At 41.4% G+C, this 20456-nt stretch overlaps 1 protein-coding gene across 1 annotated transcript in view; it reads right to left on the bottom strand.

Annotated features, from left to right (window-relative positions):
- Positions 1-1902: 1902 nt before the first annotated feature.
- rapgef5b (Rap guanine nucleotide exchange factor (GEF) 5b) overlaps positions 1903-20456 on the bottom strand; it is a gene marked incomplete at both ends in the record, with an annotated part of 38977 nt that continues 20423 nt past the window's right edge. The window contains 16 exon segments of the mRNA XM_080540312.1: positions 1903-2021; positions 2542-2596; positions 3497-3561; positions 3723-3810; positions 4064-4114; positions 4262-4352; positions 4682-4860; positions 5037-5159; positions 8092-8189; positions 11229-11378; positions 12225-12303; positions 12536-12566; positions 14764-14861; positions 14958-15080; positions 15082-15110; positions 15553-15642. Coding sequence (XP_080396438.1) covers positions 1903-2021; positions 2542-2596; positions 3497-3561; positions 3723-3810; positions 4064-4114; positions 4262-4352; positions 4682-4860; positions 5037-5159; positions 8092-8189; positions 11229-11378; positions 12225-12303; positions 12536-12566; positions 14764-14861; positions 14958-15080; positions 15082-15110; positions 15553-15642 — 1469 coding nt within the window.

Raw genomic sequence — 20456 nt, 5'->3', positions numbered from 1 at the left:
GTAATAAATAAGTCTCCATGTCCAACCAGCAAATGCACAACATCTACAGTATACAGTATATACCTACATGATCTGCCTCAGTCAACCAGACTACTGTCATTCACAGATCAACTGAATCCACTGAATACAAACTAGTGTTTCCTTTTAAAGCAGAGATTGGATGATGGAGGTGGTTCTAAATAATCTACATCTTTGTCATGGTCTACTGTCAAAACCAAAACAACAGTTCACAAATGCAGTAGTATTCCTACAGTAAGAATACAGTATTCCTAAGGATACAGCCTGATGCAATGAGTACTGCACACGTCACTAAGGCCCATGTAGGAAGTCAAACCTGATGGTAAATACACATGTAAATACAATGTAAATGCATATGTATATAACATGTAAATACACATGTAAATACAACATGTAAATAACATGTAAATACAACATGTAAATAACATGTAAATACACATGTAAATACAACATGTAAATACACATGTAAATACACATGTAAATACACATGTAAATAACATATAAATACACATGTAAATACAACATGTAAATACACATGTAAATACACATGTAAATACACATGTAAATAACATGTAAATACACATGTAAATAACATATAAATACACATGTAAATACAACATGTAAATACACATGTAAATACACATGTAAATACACATGTAAATACACATGTAAATAACATGTAAATACACATGTAAATAACATGTAAATACACATGTAAATAACATGTAAATAACATGTAAATACACATGTAAATACACATGTAAATAACATGTAAATACACTTGTTAATACAACATGTAAATAACATATAAATACAACATGTAAATACACATGTAAATACACATGTAAATAACATGTAAATACACATGTTAATACAACATGTAAATACACATGTAAATAACGTGTAAATACAACATGTAAATAACATGTAAATAACATGTAAATAACATGTAAATACGGAGCTTCAGTGTTGGACAGCCATCTCTATTAGAAAATACATTTCTAAATTTCTAAACTAGAAAATAAATAGGCTTTTCAACTTGACAGTCATCTATTTCTCTACATGTTGAAAGCCAAACGTTATACGGAACTATTGCTCTCTTAAAATGACAAATACAGACATGTACACACAATGTTCTCCTTGTTTTACTTGTTTGATTGTCCATAGCTAAAACAACCTAGGTGGCTACACTACTCCCATCCAGAAGTCTGGAAGAGACAGAATAGCAGTAATAGTGCCTCATTTCAATGCTCTTTCTACAGTATTTGGCACTGGTGTGCAATAATAATTATGTCACTAAAACTCTCTCTCTCACACACACTCACACACACACACACACCCACACACACACACACACACACACACACACACACACACACACACACACACACACACACACACACACACACACACACACACACACACACACACACACTATAGTAAAACGATCCAGGAATAGAAAGTATAAGTAGCAAACATAATAAGGGTAAATACATGGTTTTTCCATGACATTGTTCACTATTCAACCAACAAGAGAATAGCACTATTCATTGATGCATTACGGAAAAGTCAGATCCAACAGTAACGTCTGTTAATACTAAAAGGTAAACAGTAACACAATATGTGACACGCAGTGATGCTGTAGCTTTGGGAATCTCTTCTCAACAGTTTTTCTTTGCACTTAATAACACACATAACTTCTCAACTTGTCCTGGAATATTTGGATTGGGTCTGTGTGTTTGTCATAGTCCTACTGTATCCATAAAGAATTGAAGTGGACTGATTTGTTTTTAGCGGAGATGCTCTTTGGTTATCTCTGATCTAGCATCACTTTCCCTTGTGGTGATGGACGTCCCGCTGCTCCTCGGGCATCTGAACATCTCTCTACACACGTGGCTCCAGCCTGTGTGAAAGCTCAAACAGACTCTGCTGATTGTCAATGACGTGCAGGTAATCCACACAGGCCCGCAACTGTGGGCTGCTTTTCTGGGTAATGCCGTTTCCTGGAAGAAACAGAGAACACGCTTGTTTACCTGAATAAGCACTATCCATAACAGGCCATAACGATTAGGCCTACTGCAGTGTCTTCATTACCGGTTAGTGGATGACTGCCCCCTGCAGGAGAGGGGGGCGGGGGGGTGGGGGGCAACGTGTATGTCGTAACAGAAATGTAGATTATTACATCTAATAGAATATTGTTATACTGTACAGCACACAGTGTGTAGAACCGTAACATTGTTTGATACAGCACAGTAACTGGAGAGAAAACCCCCCTGGGGTGCTGGTCAGTGAGCTGTATGTGCAGTACATCATGGTGGCCAAAGACATTATGAGCCAGTTTCACAGACAAGGCTTAAGCTTAATCCTAGACAAAAAAGCATCTTCAATGGAGATTTTAGATTGAAAGTGTGATTTAGGCCAGGACTAGGCTTAAGCCTTGTCTGTGAAACCACCCCTAAAAGGTACAGGAGCAACACGTTCTAGTGAACCTGTTGTTCAATCAGAGAGACTGTAGCCACCCACCCATCGGATCTTCCTGACAGTGTCGGATGAGACGCACCGTGTCTGCTATCATGTGCTGAGAGAGAAGAGAGAACATTTGGACTCAGGAACAGAGATTACAAATGACAAATGTGACACATTCTAATGCTCTGGTCCTCATGTCGGGATCCGATGTAATGATCTGACTTTTCTTTCGAAATACATTTCTGCTTTGTTGAAAATCAATGACAACTAACACAGCTTGTTGTGTGAGCCTTCTAACAAGGTAAAGTAGTGTTGTAGTTAACTAGGTAACAATGTAAAGTAGTGTTGTAGTTAACTAGGTAACAATGTAAAGTAGTGTTGTAGTTAACTAGGTAACAATGTAAAGTACTGTTGTAGTTAACTAGGTAACAATGTAAAGTAGTGTTGTAGTTAATTAGGTAACAATGTAAAGTAGTGTTGTAGTTTACTAGGTAACAATGTAAAGTAGTGTTGTAGTTAACTAGGTAACAATGTAAAGTAGTGTTGTAGTTAACTAGGTAACAATGTAAAGTAGTGTTGTAGTTAATTAGGTAACAATGTAAAGTAGTGTTGTAGTTAACTAGGTAACAATGTCAAGTAGTGTTGTAGTTAACTAGGTAACAATGTAAAGTAGTGTTCTAGTTAACTAGGTAACAATGTAAAGTAGTGTTCTAGTTAACTAGGTAACAATGTAAAGTAGTGTTCTAGTTAACTAGGTAACAATGTAAAGTAGTGTTCTAGTTAACTAGGTGGCAGTGGGGATTACTCACCCAATCCATTGCGTTGCAGTATTTTGGCTTGACTAGCAGGTTTGTGTTAAAAGAAAAGTCTGAACATTTTGATTGGTTGCCGACATGTGGACTAAATGATCCGACTGACTCACAAATGATCACATATCCACTGGAGGCCACCGTGTGGAAACAGAAGGTACTGCACATTAATGTGTTCATCACAGTCCATTGTGTATACTTACAAGCTTTTCAAAATTGACCAGGTTATCGTGAAATGTTCTGTTGCCCTCGTGAATGAACGTGATATCTAGGAAAAAGGAGCCATATATTAGCATTACAACAACATTTTGCCATTTTAACTTACTACATTATTGTTGTATTCCTCCGTGACAAGGTGCTTTAGGATTCATTACAGGGGCAGAGGGAGAGGTGATGATGATAGACTGTAGCCTTTTTCTCTGAGCCAACCTTTCAATAGCAGAGGGAGAAAAGGGATCTTAGGCGGTTTCATCTTCTTGAAAGCGTCTCTGTAGGCTTTGTGGTTATAAGAAGGATCCTGTGAATACATGTTAAGACTTGAGTGTGACGTGGGTCTACAGGGAGAAGTGTGCAGAGCAGGTCGCCTAAAAAAAACACAACCATCTGTAACCATCCCCAGAGACCCAAGGCTAGCAATGCTAATCAAGCCTGATGCTTTTATTAGCTCACCTGAGGAAACACATTTAGAATGGCGCCAACCAAAGCAATATTCAAAGTGTATTCAACAATTAACTGGTCCAACACACGGACAACAAGGAAAACATACTTACTGTCATCATCTCCAGCTCTGAAAAGAGTTTCTTGAATTTCCCTGGAACCTTCTGTTTGAAAGAAAAACAGTTTCCTGATCTGACGCAATAAGAAGCACAGCTGCTTTGATGAGCTATAGCCTTTACCGCTCCATCAGACACACACACACACACACACACACACACACACACACACACACACACAGAGACTCTCCTTACCTCCCATGTCTGGTTGAGTCGACTGACTGCTGCGGTGTTCAGGCCCATAATGATGGCGAAGAAGGAGTTGAGGTCCCTCTGTGCTTTACAGCTATGGGAGGGAAACGATGGACACATGCTGTGACCTCAAGCTGCATACAAAGATACTTGTACAGTACAACACACACAGTCATAGGTGTTATTCCTTCGTCCACCACAAGAGGGGGCAGCACGCCAATGTAAAGTTGATGGTTTCATAAAGGTTTCATCTCTAGTGCAGAGGGTCAGGTACAGGGCAGCTACCGTATAGTGAAATGGATCAGCTGGCTCTGTAACAGAAACTTGGACAACAGCACCATCCTCTTTCGTCTATATGTTCACAGTACTCATACTGTCATGGTGATTGCTGCTTTGTGGTCAAAGAGGAGAGGGACATCTTACTGTGCAGCAGTCTTGATGAACTTCTTGATGAGTTGGACACGTTTGCAGAGAGTGGGGCACAGCAGCACCTCGGTCATCACCCACAGCTGGACCTCGTTGCAGCGCTGCAGCAGCAACTCCAGCGCCACCGTGTGGCCGCTGCCGGCATGGCGGCTGAATGTGAAATACACCAGCTCTTGCTGTGAAGAGCAAAGAGACATCTGTTTGTGTTATTTGGAAGTTAAATCCCCTCACAGATGTTATCTAGAACTAATTAGTAGTAATTAATTAGAAGTAACTAAGAACTAATAAGTAAATCAAGCTCAGAGATTATACAAATCAGTGATAGCGAAAATATGCAAAACCCGAGGCCCACCTCGTGTATTGAGTTGAATATACTCCAGTCAAAGTTGGTGAGAGCGACTGCCACATCCCACGTGTTCATGCTTAAAATGTGAGCCGACCTCTGTTGTTTCTCTGCATTGTCTGTGAAAGGGTTCTGGTGAGAGAAACATTATAGAATAAGATAATGATAAGATCTTTATGGGTATGTATTTACTTATATCAATCTCAGATAAGATAATTAAAATGGGACTTCCTTTTTCCGAACTATGAAGTTACATTGTGGTTTAGGAGCTGCAGCAGTACTCTTTAATTGTATATTCTAAGGGCACATGGTTGTATTTTCTATATATAAACTCCTCAAAAAATGTTGGAAACGTTATTTCGGTCGATTGTTCCTCCCCTTTAACTCATTGACTGCCAAAGACGCCAATTGGCGTCTTATAGAATAGTAACGTTGACTGCCAAAGACGCCAATTGGCGTCTTATAGATTTTTTTTTTCTTTTTTCGCGGGGATCGCGTTATTGACATGTTCTACACCTAGTGAGTGAATTTCAGACTTGGGTGTCATGTATTTCGGTCCCAGATGGGGGCAGTAGTTCGATAAAAGCCTGGAGAAGGAAGTGGCTTGCTGTGGGTTGTAGTAATGGCGAAACGGATCAGGGTATGTGCCAAACGCGGCGCGGAGCATTGCGGTGCGGAGCATTGCGGCCATCGCGCTACTCTTCAAACAGTTCAGAGTCGGATGATACAGAAAAAGTGCAGAAAAAAATAAAAATAAAATAAGTTCTGCAGAAAAAGCTCGTTTTCTCTGTTTATTGGTCAAAATCAGGTGTTTTTGCTGAAACCACCCTATGTTCTACGGCCGATTTCTAAACACTCAAAGAGGCTAGAAACAAACTTTCTTTTTCTGATGAAAGAAGAGAGTCTAAAGTTTTGGTAGATATGTTCAATGTTTATGTAGTCCGAAAAGTCAATATTTGGTGGGTCTTCAAAGTTCAGCGAAAATGCCCCAAAAGTCTGGCAGTGTGGAGCTCTCCGCTCTGAACATGGCTGGCAGTCAATAATACCAATTGGTGTTGTATTTTATATGGTTGGAAAGCCTGATTATTCACCTTTACACCGAGGTACAACTTGTAAGGATCATGAATTTGTGGAATGAGCAACACAGCTAACCGTGTGGGTAGTGGCCCAAAAGAATGTGCTAAAATCCCCTTCAATATTCTTCTGTTGGGCTCCCCGCTCCGCCATCAGACCTCTGCAGCTCATCCAGAACGCTGCTTCCCGTCTGGTGTTTTAACTCCCCAAATGTTCTCATGACACCCCCCTCCTTCGCACCCTTCACTGGCTCCCAATAGCAGCTCGCATCAGATTCAAGACCATGGGCGTCACCACCATATATTTGGGGGGGGACGTGTCCCCCCCACCTTTGAAACAAGGTCGTTTGGACCCCCCACATTTGCCATCAAAAATATGTTGCATGACTGGTCAGCGTTATTTTCATTGCTTCACAATCAAATCCGTTCCACTTTATGAGTAGGGGATTGCCCATATCCAGAAATCCACTCCTTGTTTTACTTCTGTTTTTAACACGGCAGCAGCAGTATCAGACACGCACGCAGATTCAAAACATTCAGACTGAGGCAAGACGATATTTAGATCATCCACCAAGATGGATATAATGTGGGGGGGACCCGTGGACATGTCTGCACCCTACAGACAAACAGTTCTCTTACTCAAATCACTAAGTCTCATATCCATCACTCCTACACACTCCTACATCACTAAGTCTCATATCCATCACTCCTACATAGATAGACGCATAGATGAGTTTTTCTTTGATAAGGCCCTATTACCTTCTCTGACCTCAGCCGAGTACTCTGATACAACCATTTCAGATCATTTCAGATCATTTCAGATCTTTTCAGATAATTTCAGATCTTTTCAGATAATTTCAGATCATGCCCCTATAGACTATGAAATTACTTTAAAATCTAAGCCCAAAGAAGCTTGCTCCTGGAGACGAAACACTACTTTGAAAACCTAACCCTACACTCTCTGAGGCTCTGGAGACTATTTTACCTTGCCCTCATTTTTGGGATCCCTGAGGAGGATGTGGTCTTAACCAAAAAAACGAATTCATGTTGTGTCCTTTGCCTCGATGATTGCCCGCAGGAGGATAGTTTTGCACAGGAAGGCAGAGTGACAGAGTCTCCCCCATCCACCACGTCATGGCTGGGATGGTCTGTCCTTTTTACATTTGGAGAAAATTAAATGTAAGGATCCTCTAATACATTTTTCACACACTGGCCAACATTAACTATATGCAGATGGACTGCGGTCATCATTGTCCCTTGAGTGAGGTTACATAGTATGGGAGTCAGTTTCCTGTAGGTGTGGTACTGTAGGTGTGGTACTGTAGGTGTGGTACTCTGTGGTACTGTGGTACTCTTGTTGGTACTCTTGTTGGTTGGTACTCTTGTTGGTTGGTACTCCTGTTGGTTGGTACTCTTGTTGGTTGCAGGGATCTTTTCATTTGTGTAGGTGACATGGAACTCATCGGTCTGGTTATGGAAAACTTGGTGTTTTGTCAGCCCCATCTTATCAACACACTTCAGCGGTCCCTGGCTGCATCATTTTTATTTATTTATTTTCTGTACTGTCTGGGTTCCTTTCAAGAGTGTTGTTTGTCATTATTATTCTTATTATTATTTATTGAATTTTTAAATTATATATATTTTTTATTTTTGTTTTATTTAAACAAACAAAAACAAATATTATTTGAATTCATTTATTATGTATTTACTTTTGCTTTTTAAATTGTTTTTATTGTTCAAAGGGGCGGGTGAAGGAGAGCGGATTGTGTGTAATAAACAATTTTAAAAAGGATTAAAACCTCAGGTTCATGTCAGAATATACATGAAGTATTAGGACAACAACATCTTGATAAGCTTAATGATTAGATAGGTATGCTTTTATAGTGTTATAACCTTCAACGGTCTGAGAACAGTATATCATCTATTACATTCTTAATTTTCTGTACATACATTGGAACATTGGGATTCATTCAACTCATTGTGATTCCTACCGTGATTTCACTCAGGTCCTTCCTGCACACATGCAGTCTCCCCACTGCTGTCAGCGAGTCAGAGTAGACCTTGTCCTGGGGCTGGAGGACCAGCTTCTCTGAAGAGAGAAACATCACACACAGAGATTAAAGCCATTAGAAATATGTCAGCCAGCCTGTCACCTGCTATCTACTGGAGATAAGCCCTCTGTGCTGCGTTCTGCTCTACCCCAGTGACTCATTTCTGTTGCTGATAATAGAGAACGTTTGACTTTGACATGCAGGACTGCAGTGTTCCTTTTCACTCACTTTCCCAATCTGCAGAATTTCACTTATTCATATAACCCCCGAGAATAGAATGTTTGGTCATTGGGAAAACATTCAGGTCAATGGATGACTGGTATCAGTAGAAGCACTAGCTCAGCCAGTCATGTGCTTTCAGAGCTGTATGTACTGTGTGTACTGTGTGTACTGTGTGTACTGTGTGTACTGTATGTACTGTGTGTACTGTATGTACTGTATGTACTGTATGTACTGTATGTACTGTGTGTACTGTATGTACTGTGTGTACTGTATGTACTGTATGTACTGTATGTACTGTGTGTACTGTATGTACTGTATGTACTGTGTGTACTGTGTGTACTGTGTGTACTGTGTGTACTGTGTGTACTGTGTGTACTGTATGTACTGTATGTACTGTATGTACTGTGTGTACTGTATGTACTGTATGTACTGTGTGTACTGTATGTACTGTGTGTACTGTGTGTACTGTGTGTACTGTGTGTACTGTATGTACTGTATGTACTGTATGTACTGTATGTACTGTGTGTACTGTGTGTACTGTATGTACTGTATGTACTGTGTGTACTGTGTGTACTGTATGTACTGTATGTACTGTGTGTACTGTGTGTACTGTATGTACTGTATGTACTGTGTGTACTGTATGTACTGTGTGTACTGTATGTACTGTGTGTACTGTGTGTACTGTGTGTACTGTATGTACTGTGTGTACTGTATGTACTGTGTGTACTGTATGTACTGTATGTACTGTATGTACTGTATGTACTGTGTGTACTGTATGTACTGTATGTACTGTGTGTACTGTGTGTACTGTGTACTGTATGTACTGTATGTACTGTATGTACTGTATGTACTGTGTGTACTGTATGTACTGTGTGTACTGTATGTACTGTATGTACTGTGTGTACTGTATGTACTGTATGTACTGTATGTACTGTATGTACTGTATGTACTGTATGTACTGTGTGTACTGTATGTACTGTATGTACTGTATGTACTGTATGTACTGTATGTACTGTATGTACTGTATGTACTGTGTGTACTGTATGTACTGTGTGTACTGTATGTACTGTATGTACTGTATGTACTGTATGTACTGTGGAGGAAGACAAGAAGACAGCAGAGTGAATGACCAGACCCCTCTGTGCTCTGGTGTAACAGAGTTAGAAATGCTGTGTATGAATTTCTACAACATAGTTCTGTTTTATTGTTTTAGAGCCACCTGGTGGGTTGAGCATCTAACTGCAGATTTTCTCTTCCCGTTCTTGCCTCAGCAGAACATATATCATGTTCTGAGGTGGGTGCGTGAGAAATTGTCAGAACGAATAATTATATGGTTAATGGTTTAGAATGGATTTGTAAATTAAGCAATATCACAGGAGAGGGAGTGCTGTTATACTGAATATCAGCACGGCTGTGATTGGGTCGTAGGTACGAGGCGGCAGGCCGAGTAGAAGACAATCACAGCCGTGCTGATATTCAGTATAACAGCACGACCTCGAGTGTGATATTGCTTTTATACAACAGTTCTACAGCGCAATTTATTAGTTAACAGTAATAAGTGACAACAGATTATGATTTGTTTGTTTATTTAATCATTTATTTTGTCTCCGTCAACAAAAAGTAGTTCCGCAACTGGACTGTTGCCTAGTTACCTGAACACAAACATCTGCAGGCTAGCTACTTTGTATTAACGGTCATTTCGGAGAGATACATATAGTTAAAAGTCCCAGTGCACTCATGGAATGCCTCTTGTCCAATCAAATTACTTGGTCGGAACTAACTGTTGTATAATAAGAGATAATATGTATTAACGCACAATTACTATATTATTTGAAAGTTAGCAGCAGTATTTGTTCCGTTTGAGTGATATTTTTGTGATAAACCTAAGCTAGCTACCGTACAGAGCTGCCAAGTCTCACACAATCGCCGTGAGACTCACGCATTTCAACCAGTTCTCACACTCTCACTCCGCACCTCAATTTCTCACGGCGAGAAATAACAATTGTTTTACGGGACTTTTATTTTTTTAATTCCTTGAAAGAAAGCTACCGGACATGAGTTTCGTGGCATCTTTCTGCACGCGCGTTAACTTGAGTCTGCAATCGAAGCGGCAGGCGAGCGCTGATGGAAGAACCTGTGTTCACGCGAGCTGCAAGAACATAGCAAGCAGTGTTGCCAGATTAGGCTACTTTTGGTCACACTGGACGGGTGGATTCGGCAGCTTTTAGACCGGTTGGGCTGGACATTGTCAATTCCGTCTGGCAACCGTGGTAGCAAAATATGTGCATACATTACAACATCGTATCTGGTAGCCTACTGGACTGGGTTGCACCAATTTGGCATAAGGCATTGCTAAATGCAGGCATTTAGTAGTTACTAAACCCCTAGTAAGCTGTTACTAGCTAGTTTCAAACTAGTTGTTTACTAATTTCAGTTGCACCACGCCAATCTTTTGCCAATCTTAGCTAGTAAATACTCAGTTTTGGTAACTGTTTTTTGTTTCTCTACTGTAACATAACCAGGTACATTAATAATAATAATAATAATTCATAATAATTACAATTTACAATACCAATACAACAATTGGGGGTCCCTCAAAAAAAATGTGTTAAGATTTCATAAATATAATATATTGTCTAGTTTGCGTCCTTTGGATGCCGTAGCGAGACCTAGCCCTCTGCACTCACTTTCTTTATTTCTCTTCTGTATTTTATGGCAATTATATCACAGTTACATGAACCCTCATGACTGTTTAGTGATTCTCATACCAGTAAAAAGACAGAGAAGAGCAAAGTCCTGTGTGGCCATGGCATTCTTCCTACAACATCCACCATAAGGATACACTTGGTGTTTACCTCCAGGGTAGGTGACAGCCACCAGGACCAGGCTCTCCTGAGGGACCTCCATCCTCTCTGCCACGGTCTGCAGCAGCTCCCCTGCCACCACCCCAGACTGGGTCCTCACACTCAGGTACGAGTCCATGGTCACATATACATGGCACAGCACTGAGAGACAAAGACATGTCGGAATCACTGGCATCTGCATTAGCATTAGGGGTAGAGATGTCATTATCATTAGCATTAGGGGTAGAGATGTCATTATCATTAGGGGTAGAGATGTCATTAGCATTAGGGGTAGAGATGTCATTAGCATTAGCATTAGGGGTAGAGATGTCATTATCTGGATCTGGATCTGTTCAACCTACAAAATGATCTGTCTGTATCTGTATTTGGATAGAAGACCTGAAGTGGCCGTGGTTTATACCAGAAGTCAGGTTAAATCCTTACATTAATTCTAATACAACATTATATTGGCATTATCATTAATTATGAAATATATTTCCACATTCTCATACTGGGCATTTTTATCTGAACCGGTTTGAAGAAACATAATGGCTGACACACAGACATGTCAATCATGGCTTTTTTTTCGGAATAATAACTTCAGGTAGCATCTGCATCTCATTATTTGTGCTTTTCTGAATAATGTATTTGCATTTGGGTACATCCCTAATAGGCATCATATCTGTTTTATGATTTCACCAGTCAGAGAAGCAACAGAAACAACAGATTGTACCACAGTGGAAAGGTTCAGTCGTCATACTGTCTGAGGAGCATCTGGGGATGATTGTTTTATGGACAACGTAGTTCGAGCTGTTCTATTAGAACATGCAAATGCTTCTGGGAAGTATTGGGAATTCATTGTTCAAAAACTCTATTCTATTGTTGAGTGTTTACTGCGTTACCTTAAATGGCTTGAAATGTACTGTACCGTATGTAAATGCTCACAGACTCTAGAAACAACGTAGGGTATGAAGAATGTGTGAAGGAAGAGATGTTTTTACGACTCACCTTCCTGGGTCTCCCTTTGTGTTCCTCTGGGCTGGAGCCCGTTTTCTTTAAAGCTCAATTGGTGGAAAAGGGCTTTGCTCTAAATGGAGGAAATACATGGAATTCAGAGCCCATTCATATAGAATGAGAACATGCTACCTTTGGAACAGGACTGAAGCTCTGACTTACACAGGAAATGAGAGAACAATTGTCTTAAAGCCACATTAGGCACATTCAAATAATTCCTTAAAAAAAAAGACCTTGTCAAAAGGTCTAAGTACATAATTTACTGGACAATAGCCCTTTGTGTAGGGCAGGGTTGTGTTTCTTACCTTTCTGTGAGGAGAATACTCATCCACCGTACTGGGGAGAGAGACACAAATCAAACAATGAAAAACACCACCAGTGAAACAAGCAAAAAGCCATACACTGTACCTTTAATAAGTTCCAGAGCTAGTTCATTTGCCATTAGGCCTCCAATACGATTATGGACTGTACTGTAACTGTATCCAAACAATAACACCGTTCACACCCTTCATTGTCAAGGTGAAATGAAAACATTTTTGTTCCTCTGTACCGTCATGTTCATGATTAAATGTGTGTGTCACGGCGAGATTAGAGTGCCCTGTTAGACATTAGATCGTCCCATTTGATCCCTTCAATTAATCACACTGTTTCTCATCAGCTTGGACGGCTTTATGTGATGGATAGCTAGGACCGCATCCCCCTCCCTCAGCCCTCACTGAGCTCTGCATCTTAATCGACCCCCCGGGTAAAGAGCCTTCCCTGAGGGAGCCCCTCTCTGGCCAGACAGATATTCATTTGCTAATAAAAAGCCTGATTTCCACTGTCACCTTAAAGCAGAAGTGATGATCTAATCCATTCTCTCCCCAAAACACTGTGAATGACAATGAGTGGTAGACAATAGTGCTGCACGAGAGAGGGGGAGGGAGGGAGAGAGAGACAGAGAGACAGAGAGAGAGAGAGAGAGAGAGAGAGAGAGAGAGAGAGAGAGAGAGAGAGAGAGAGAGAGAGTACATTTCTGGTCCCCTTTGTTATATAAAAAGGTTTTTAAAAAAAAGTATGACCGTTCGGTCACTAAGGGTTTGTGGGGGTTGATGGGAGCAAAAAGGCTACTGTAGGTTAATAGCCTCTGAGTCTTCTTGCTGTATAAAAAAAGCTACATTCAGCTTCCCCTGCCAGCAGACTTCCTGCTACGGAGCAGTCAGTCTGGGCCTCCTTCAACACGACTGAGGGGCTCATCAATAGCAGGGCCCGTCTGGTTCTGACACCCACGCAGAGCCTACTCTGCAGAGGGAGTGGGTTAGGGTTAGGGGGTGTAGTGGAAGTGTCTGCTGCCATGGGTGTGAACATGAATAAAGCAGACACAGATAATGGCAGCAGTGTCAGGTGGAATTATCTGCAATGGTCCTTAACGGGGGCGGCAGGTCGAAACCCCCCCCACCCCGGGAGCTGCCTCTGACTGGAGGGTGTGAGTCAAGAGGGAGGGGGGAGGAGTGCAGAGGAGGGGAGAGGAGGGGATGATGAAGGCGGAAGTGTTTGAGGCTGATTTCACAGAAGGTAGTGAGATGTTTACACTCTGAGGTCTAAATGGTATGCAGTGCTTATCTTTATTAACCCATTATTATTAATAATAATATTATTATTATCATCATTGGTATTATTATTATCATTGGTATTATTATCATCATTGTTATTATTATTATTATTATTATTATCATTGTTGTTATTATTATTATTATTATTATTATTATTATTATCATCATCATCATTGTTATTATTATTATTATTATTATTGTTATTATTATTATTATTATTATTATTATTATTATTATTATTATTATTATTATTATAGCAACCACATCTAGTTGACAGCAGAATCTCTTTCACCAGAGAGAACTAGCCAAGATGGTAGGCATGCTAACTCAGTACTTTATGATAGAGCTGAGAGGAGCATTAACATGTGTGCAATGAACAATACATCCTGTATGCTGGGTATTCTTAGACTGTGTGTATTGGTCAGCCAGCAGAGAATTCTCAATGTCTTTAGCCATAACAGAATGGTAGATGTCAGACAGGCCTCTGTCAAAACTAGTCAACAGATTCTGCCCTTCTGTCTCTAAACCATAATATACAGTTGTTGATGAATCCAGTGACCTTCACAATTCACCACAATCCATCCCAGAACACAGCAATTACTATGACTTACTACTATTCATGTATGAATGGATCCATTTATTTCTAACGCAACAGAAAAAAACTGCTCATCTACAGTACAAGATGTTCCCATTAGAAGAATGTTGGGAATCATGGCACAGAAAAGGTCTCTGTGCGCCCGTAGGCTAGTTATAGTAATCTATATTCAGCCCTACATTTAAAGTCGCTCTTTGAATACATGATCATGTTTCCTGTTTACCCCATGCTCAAAATCCAGACAAGATAAATAACATTATATATAGAAACTCTTCATATCTTATACATTATTCTACATCCTATTTCTCATTTAACACAATGGAATTAAGTCACAGAAGTCACCCACTGTCTGCAGTGTAGCCGTAAGAGTTTCTGTAACTCTTCCAGATCCTTCTCCAGGGCTGGATACTCATAGAGGTCATCCAATACGTAGCGATACAGCGTCTGAAAGAGAACCATCTAGATTATCTCTCTGTCCTTTATCAGGACATCATTGCTACATGTGTCCGCCATGCTATCCCCCCCCCTGCCTCATTTTACCTTCATGAAGAGTTTAACTTGCTCGTCTTCCCGCAGGAAGTCTCTGTAGTGCGTGGTCCACTGTGACACCAGGTGCAGGACTTTGCGCTTCCTGTCTAGCCGCACCTCCTTCCCTTCCTCTTTTGCCCGGTATCTTCTTGGACAATAGGTGGACTTCAGGAGTTAAGGAAACAACACAACCACACAGAGAGAGAGAGAGAGAGAGAGAGAGAGAGAGAGAGAGAGAGAGAGAGAGAGAGAGAGAGAGAGAGAGAGAGAGAGAGAGAAAGAAAGAGAGAGCGAGAGAGAAAGAGAGAGAGAGAGGTCTCCAACCCATGGTTTGGATATGTTGACATAAGGCAAAGCTGTGCAGCTGCTGAGGGCTGCAGGATGAACTGAGCCTCGGGGTGAGGCAGAGGATGAGAAGTGCAGAAGGACTGTTTTAGCTCAAAACCACTGATAAAAACAGACAGAAAAAGTCTATCAAAACAGACATGTCAATTCATAGAATAAACTGTCCCTAACGCTAGCCTCTGTGGTCTCCCCCTTAGTGCTGCTCTGCTCCTCTGTAAGTGGGTTGTGCGGTGTGGTTGTACTGTAGGTCAAGAGGTGACACAGGAAGGATATTGTCCCAGTAGAGCCTGACACAGGTCACCGGTTGACATGAACACCAGATAGGTCAGCAGGAAGTCATCCAGGAGCGTCTCTGTAAAACAAGAAACACAACGTTTAGAGTAGAAGAAGAAATAATGTACTACATCAGCAGAATTGAACACACACACTTGGAATATAATTGCGCAGAATATCATTGATTCATGTGTTTGCGCTCTTAATGATGCATGGGACCGTTCATAAGAATGCCCTATATATACACTATCAAGTAGAAATCAGAGGATTCAATAGACCAAACCAGAGACCATACAAAGAATCGTACGTCTGAAAAGCAATTTCCACCTTCTCGATTACATTGTTTTAGAATGCTTCTCTTATCATATCTAGCCCCTCCCACAGCCTGCTACCATGGCAACCACATTCATCATACCACATACTGTAGCTTCTTTATGGTGCCAGTGGAAGAAACACTTGTTTAATGGTGACCTTCCTCGAAGGATATGGTGGTCGCTTTTAATTTCTTAGTCTGTATTTTAAGTGATTAAGTAATATCACTGTGTAAAACATACTACCAACTCTGACTGTCAGAATGAGCATTAGCCTGGCAGGCCTGTGGATGGTGTTGTTTGAAACACATTAGGAGAAACTCTGTTGCCTTCATGAAGACGCCTGCTAGACTGTTTCACTTTGATGATATCAATAATGCAAAGCACATTTGCTTAAGAATATTATCATTAAGGCAAAAGGATTTTAATTAGATAAGGCCTCGCCTGATAAATGTAAGAAGTTCCATCAATTACCGAAATATCCTGCTTGTGCAATTTGAACATGACTCCACGCCTGCCCATGCATTATACAATGTGCACGTCTTGGTCTAGCACATCTAACAACATGAATCACAAGAGCAGCACGCTGGTTTATCCACAACATTTGCTGTTTCCCAACCAAACATTGTAAGTGTCAGTTTGATTGGGATTTCTGTCTTTTTATATGATTGGGGTTGTTTTAGTACCATTTTATGAGTGCAGGTACTGAATCTTTTAGTCCAGTTTAATTAACTGCAAGACATCTTTAACACACAGAAGACATCTTTCTGTGCTGAAGGATGCCCGTGAACAAAGACGCACAGAGGAAGTGCGATGCTGTCATTAGGAGGCTCAGTATGAGTGACCTCCTTCCTGATGGGCCTGACCCCAGTTTGACTCACCATCATTCCAAGTCGCTCAGGTAATGACTCACGAGGTACCAATGATGATGGTTCATGTGTTATTCTCTTCCTGTGCTCTTTAGTTCACATGTAATGTATCCTTAAGTGTTCTCTGCTGCAGGTCGTATAGATAAGGCCATATGCTGTCAACATGCCAGTTGACTCTCTCTAACCTTCAGTGCAGTCAATGTTTCCAATCTAATTATTTTTCAAACACAGAGGCAATCTGCCATTGCCGTAATGTGTTTATAAGCATCATAGTCGGTCAGTGTGTCCTTGCAGGCAAAATCTCAAGGTGACAGGAAATCTCACTCCTAGATATGCTTTGATTTCATTACAGTAGAGTAATGAGTATGAGTTTCTCTTTACAGCGGCTTGACAATGATCTAATAAACAAGCAATTCCAGACAATGTAGAAGTAGCATCTCAGTTCAGTGCATTTTGCATGTCGCTGTATTACAGAGCAGTGAAGGTAAACAGTTCAACCATGAAAACACCGTTTGCAATTGAGTGGAACTTTAGGACGCATCTTGAGAGGACTGAACTGGCTTTGATCTATACAATCTATCAACTATTTGTGACAGGGTCTGGTTGAAGGTCCTCAAGTAGGACATGATATTTCCAGATTATGAAGTTTGCAGTTTATTTTGTGTTTACTGCTATGTCTCTAGAGCACCGCTGAAAAGATGATTAAATCGAAATGCCTTCCAGAGACTTTGGGCAGGTTGACATTTTTCTGTCATGCTGAGCCTCTCCTGATCATGCCATTTATGTAAGTCACTGAGATAGTGAGAGAGAGAGAGAGAGAGAGAGAGAGAGAGAGAGAGAGAGAGAGAGAGAGAGAGAGAGAGAGAGAGAGAGAGAGAGAGAGAGAGTGAGAGAGAGAGAGAGAGAGAGAGAGAGAGAGAGACAGAGAGAGAGAGAGAGAGAGAGAGAGAGAGAGACAGAGAGACAGAGAGAGAGAGAGAGAGAGAGAGAGAGAGAGACAGAGAGAGAGAGAGAGAGAGAGAGAGAGACAGAGAGACAGAGAGAGAGAGAGAGAGAGAGAGATAGTGAGAGAGAGAGAGAGAGAGAGAGACAGAGAGAGAGAGAGAGAGAGAGAGAGAGAGAGAGATAGTGAGAGAGAGAGAGAGAGAGAGAGAGAGAGAGAAAGAGAGAGAGAGAGAGAAAGAGAAGGAGAAAGAGAGAAAGAGTGGTTCAAGAGAAGACGCCGGGCCAGAGTAAAGCCCGACAAATCCTATTAGTGACAACCTCTTCCCCAGCTCTATGTAAGTGTGTCTCACACCCAGCATTGTAAATTCCCCCCTTTAATTTCACACTTACTTCCCAGGGCTTTGTATGCGTTCTGCTCCACAGAGCCTCATATCATTATGTTAATCCACAGTGTGCAGCTGGAGACACATCACTCACTGCTTTATGAGTAGCAAGTTAGCAACAGACATTCAACATACACATACAAGTATGGTACAACACAGACTGACAGTGACAACCCCATGAATGTAACACTAATATGCACATATACCGGTACACACACACTCGCGCACACTTGAACACACATACACGCACGCAAATGCACATGCACACACACGCACACGCACACACAAACACACACACACACACACACACACACACACACACACACACAGCACCATCCCCTTGCTCCACTGCAACTATATTAAATCTCTAGTGTCTGTTCTTTTCAGATAACCCTGACCAAGACCCGTCTTAGGGTTACCATACATTAGCCTCTGAGCTGAAGTAGTTTGTGAGTTAAAAAACAGAATTCATATTTTATTATCAGAAGACCTTGAGGCTTACTCACCTAGCAATTTCCGCTTTTCAATACAGTAACATTTTGAATTTACTGTATGAACAATTCTTCACTGGCAAGGATTACATCCAAAGAGTTTTGCCATTTTTGCACAAACTGCACTGTGGCAAACTCATATTTGGCACCAGCTCATACAGCTCATACAGCAATATCTAGAACTGGAAATAGAAATTCAAGTCATATACCGTATGTATCTCAAAGTCTTCCTGTTCATCCCTGTACAAATCCAAGGACATAAGGACAGGTATATACTGTATACACTGAAGATTGTAGTTGGAAACCACCTCAACAGTACACAGAGGAACATAGCATAGTACAGAGCTGAGATCATTCACTAGTAAATCCAATTTCCTGTTTTCTGTAGAAAGACTACTGTACCCACACTGCCTGAGGTAATGGCTCTGGGCATATTATTATTATTATTATTTTTTTTTTTAATACAGTACAGTAGATACAGTAGAGATTTAGAAAGGTAGGATGGGTGAGAGAGAGAGGAGGGATGACATGCAGGATATGTCCCCGGCCGGAATCAAACCGGGGACCCTGCGGTTACATGGTCAACGCTTAACCCGCTACGCCACCTAAGCGCCCTGGCTCTGGGCATATTCTAATGGGTTTAATGAATGAACCCCAGCCAGTTAGTCTCCTTGTCATTGATCTGTCCTTTCTTACTCAGCACAACACCAAGTACACTACAAAACACCCCTGTTACTGGGCCTGGACCAGAGGTGTGGGACATGGTCCATGTCTTTCACTTCATAAAGGTGGGATATAGAGGTAGAACAAGGTGGATATAGAGGTAGAACAAGATGGATATAGAGATAGAATGAATGAATGAATGAATGAATGAATGGTCTTTATTGTCATTGCTACAGTACAGGTACCAAACAACGAAATTTAGGAGGGGTGGCTCCCCTGGTGTTAGGAAAGAAAAAAAAACACTTTAAAAAAAAAAAACAAGAAGGGAAGGAGCTGGTTTACATAAATAAAGGCTATGTACACTATCCACTATACTATACTGTACAGATAGACGACTAGGGTTGTCATATTGCACATAGTGTTATTGCACATTTATTTAAAGTGTCGCAGTTTGCAGGCTTGAAATGTACATATTTGTGCCTCAGCACTACACCTGATTTTTTCAGTCCAGCAGCTGCCATCAATCCGTCCAGACTGTCCAGGGCCCAGAACCTAGGTCTTTGCTGTGTTCAAGGCCTGGACGGCCCTGTGGTAGAAGCTGTTCTTCAGTCTGTTTGTCCTTGCGGCCATGGTCCTGAACCGCCTTTTCGAGGGCAGCCGGGTAAAGTGTTCGTACCCAGGGTAGGTTGGGTCCCTGGAGATCTTGGAGGCCTTCCTGAGACAGTGTGTGTTGTACAGCTCTTCCAGAGAGGGGAGGGGGGCGCCGGTGATCTTCTGGGCTGTTCTCACGACTCTCTGTAGCGCATTTCTCTCCGCGGTTGTGCAGCTGGAGAACCAGTTGCAGATGCCGTAGGTGAGGATGCTCTCCACTGCGCCGCGGTAGAAGGTCACCAGTATCTCCTGCTTGCTGTGTTCCTTCCTGAGGACTCTCAGGATGTATAGTCGCTGTTGTGCCTTCTTGATGGTGGCTTTTGTGTTGTCCTTCCAGGTCAGGTCATCCTGCATGTGCACCCCCAGGAATCGGAGGGTTGAGACTCTCTCCACGCTCTCTCCGTCGATGAGCAGGGGCTGGATCTCGGACTTTTTCCTCCTGAAGTCTACGATGATTTCCTGGGTCTTTGACTTGTTCAGCAGCAGGTTGTTAACCTTGCACAGCTTGCTCAGTTGCTCTACCTCATCCCTGTACGCCGTCTCGCCCCCCCCCGAGATGCATCCCACGGTGGTGTCGTCT

The sequence above is a fragment of the Nansenia antarctica genome (assembly GCF_963989245.1).
Source record: "Nansenia antarctica genome assembly, chromosome: 10".
Lineage (NCBI taxonomy): Eukaryota > Metazoa > Chordata > Actinopteri > Argentiniformes > Microstomatidae > Nansenia > Nansenia antarctica.
Note: the sequence above shows the minus strand (reverse complement) of the source record. Positions and strands in the feature narration are given on the sequence as shown.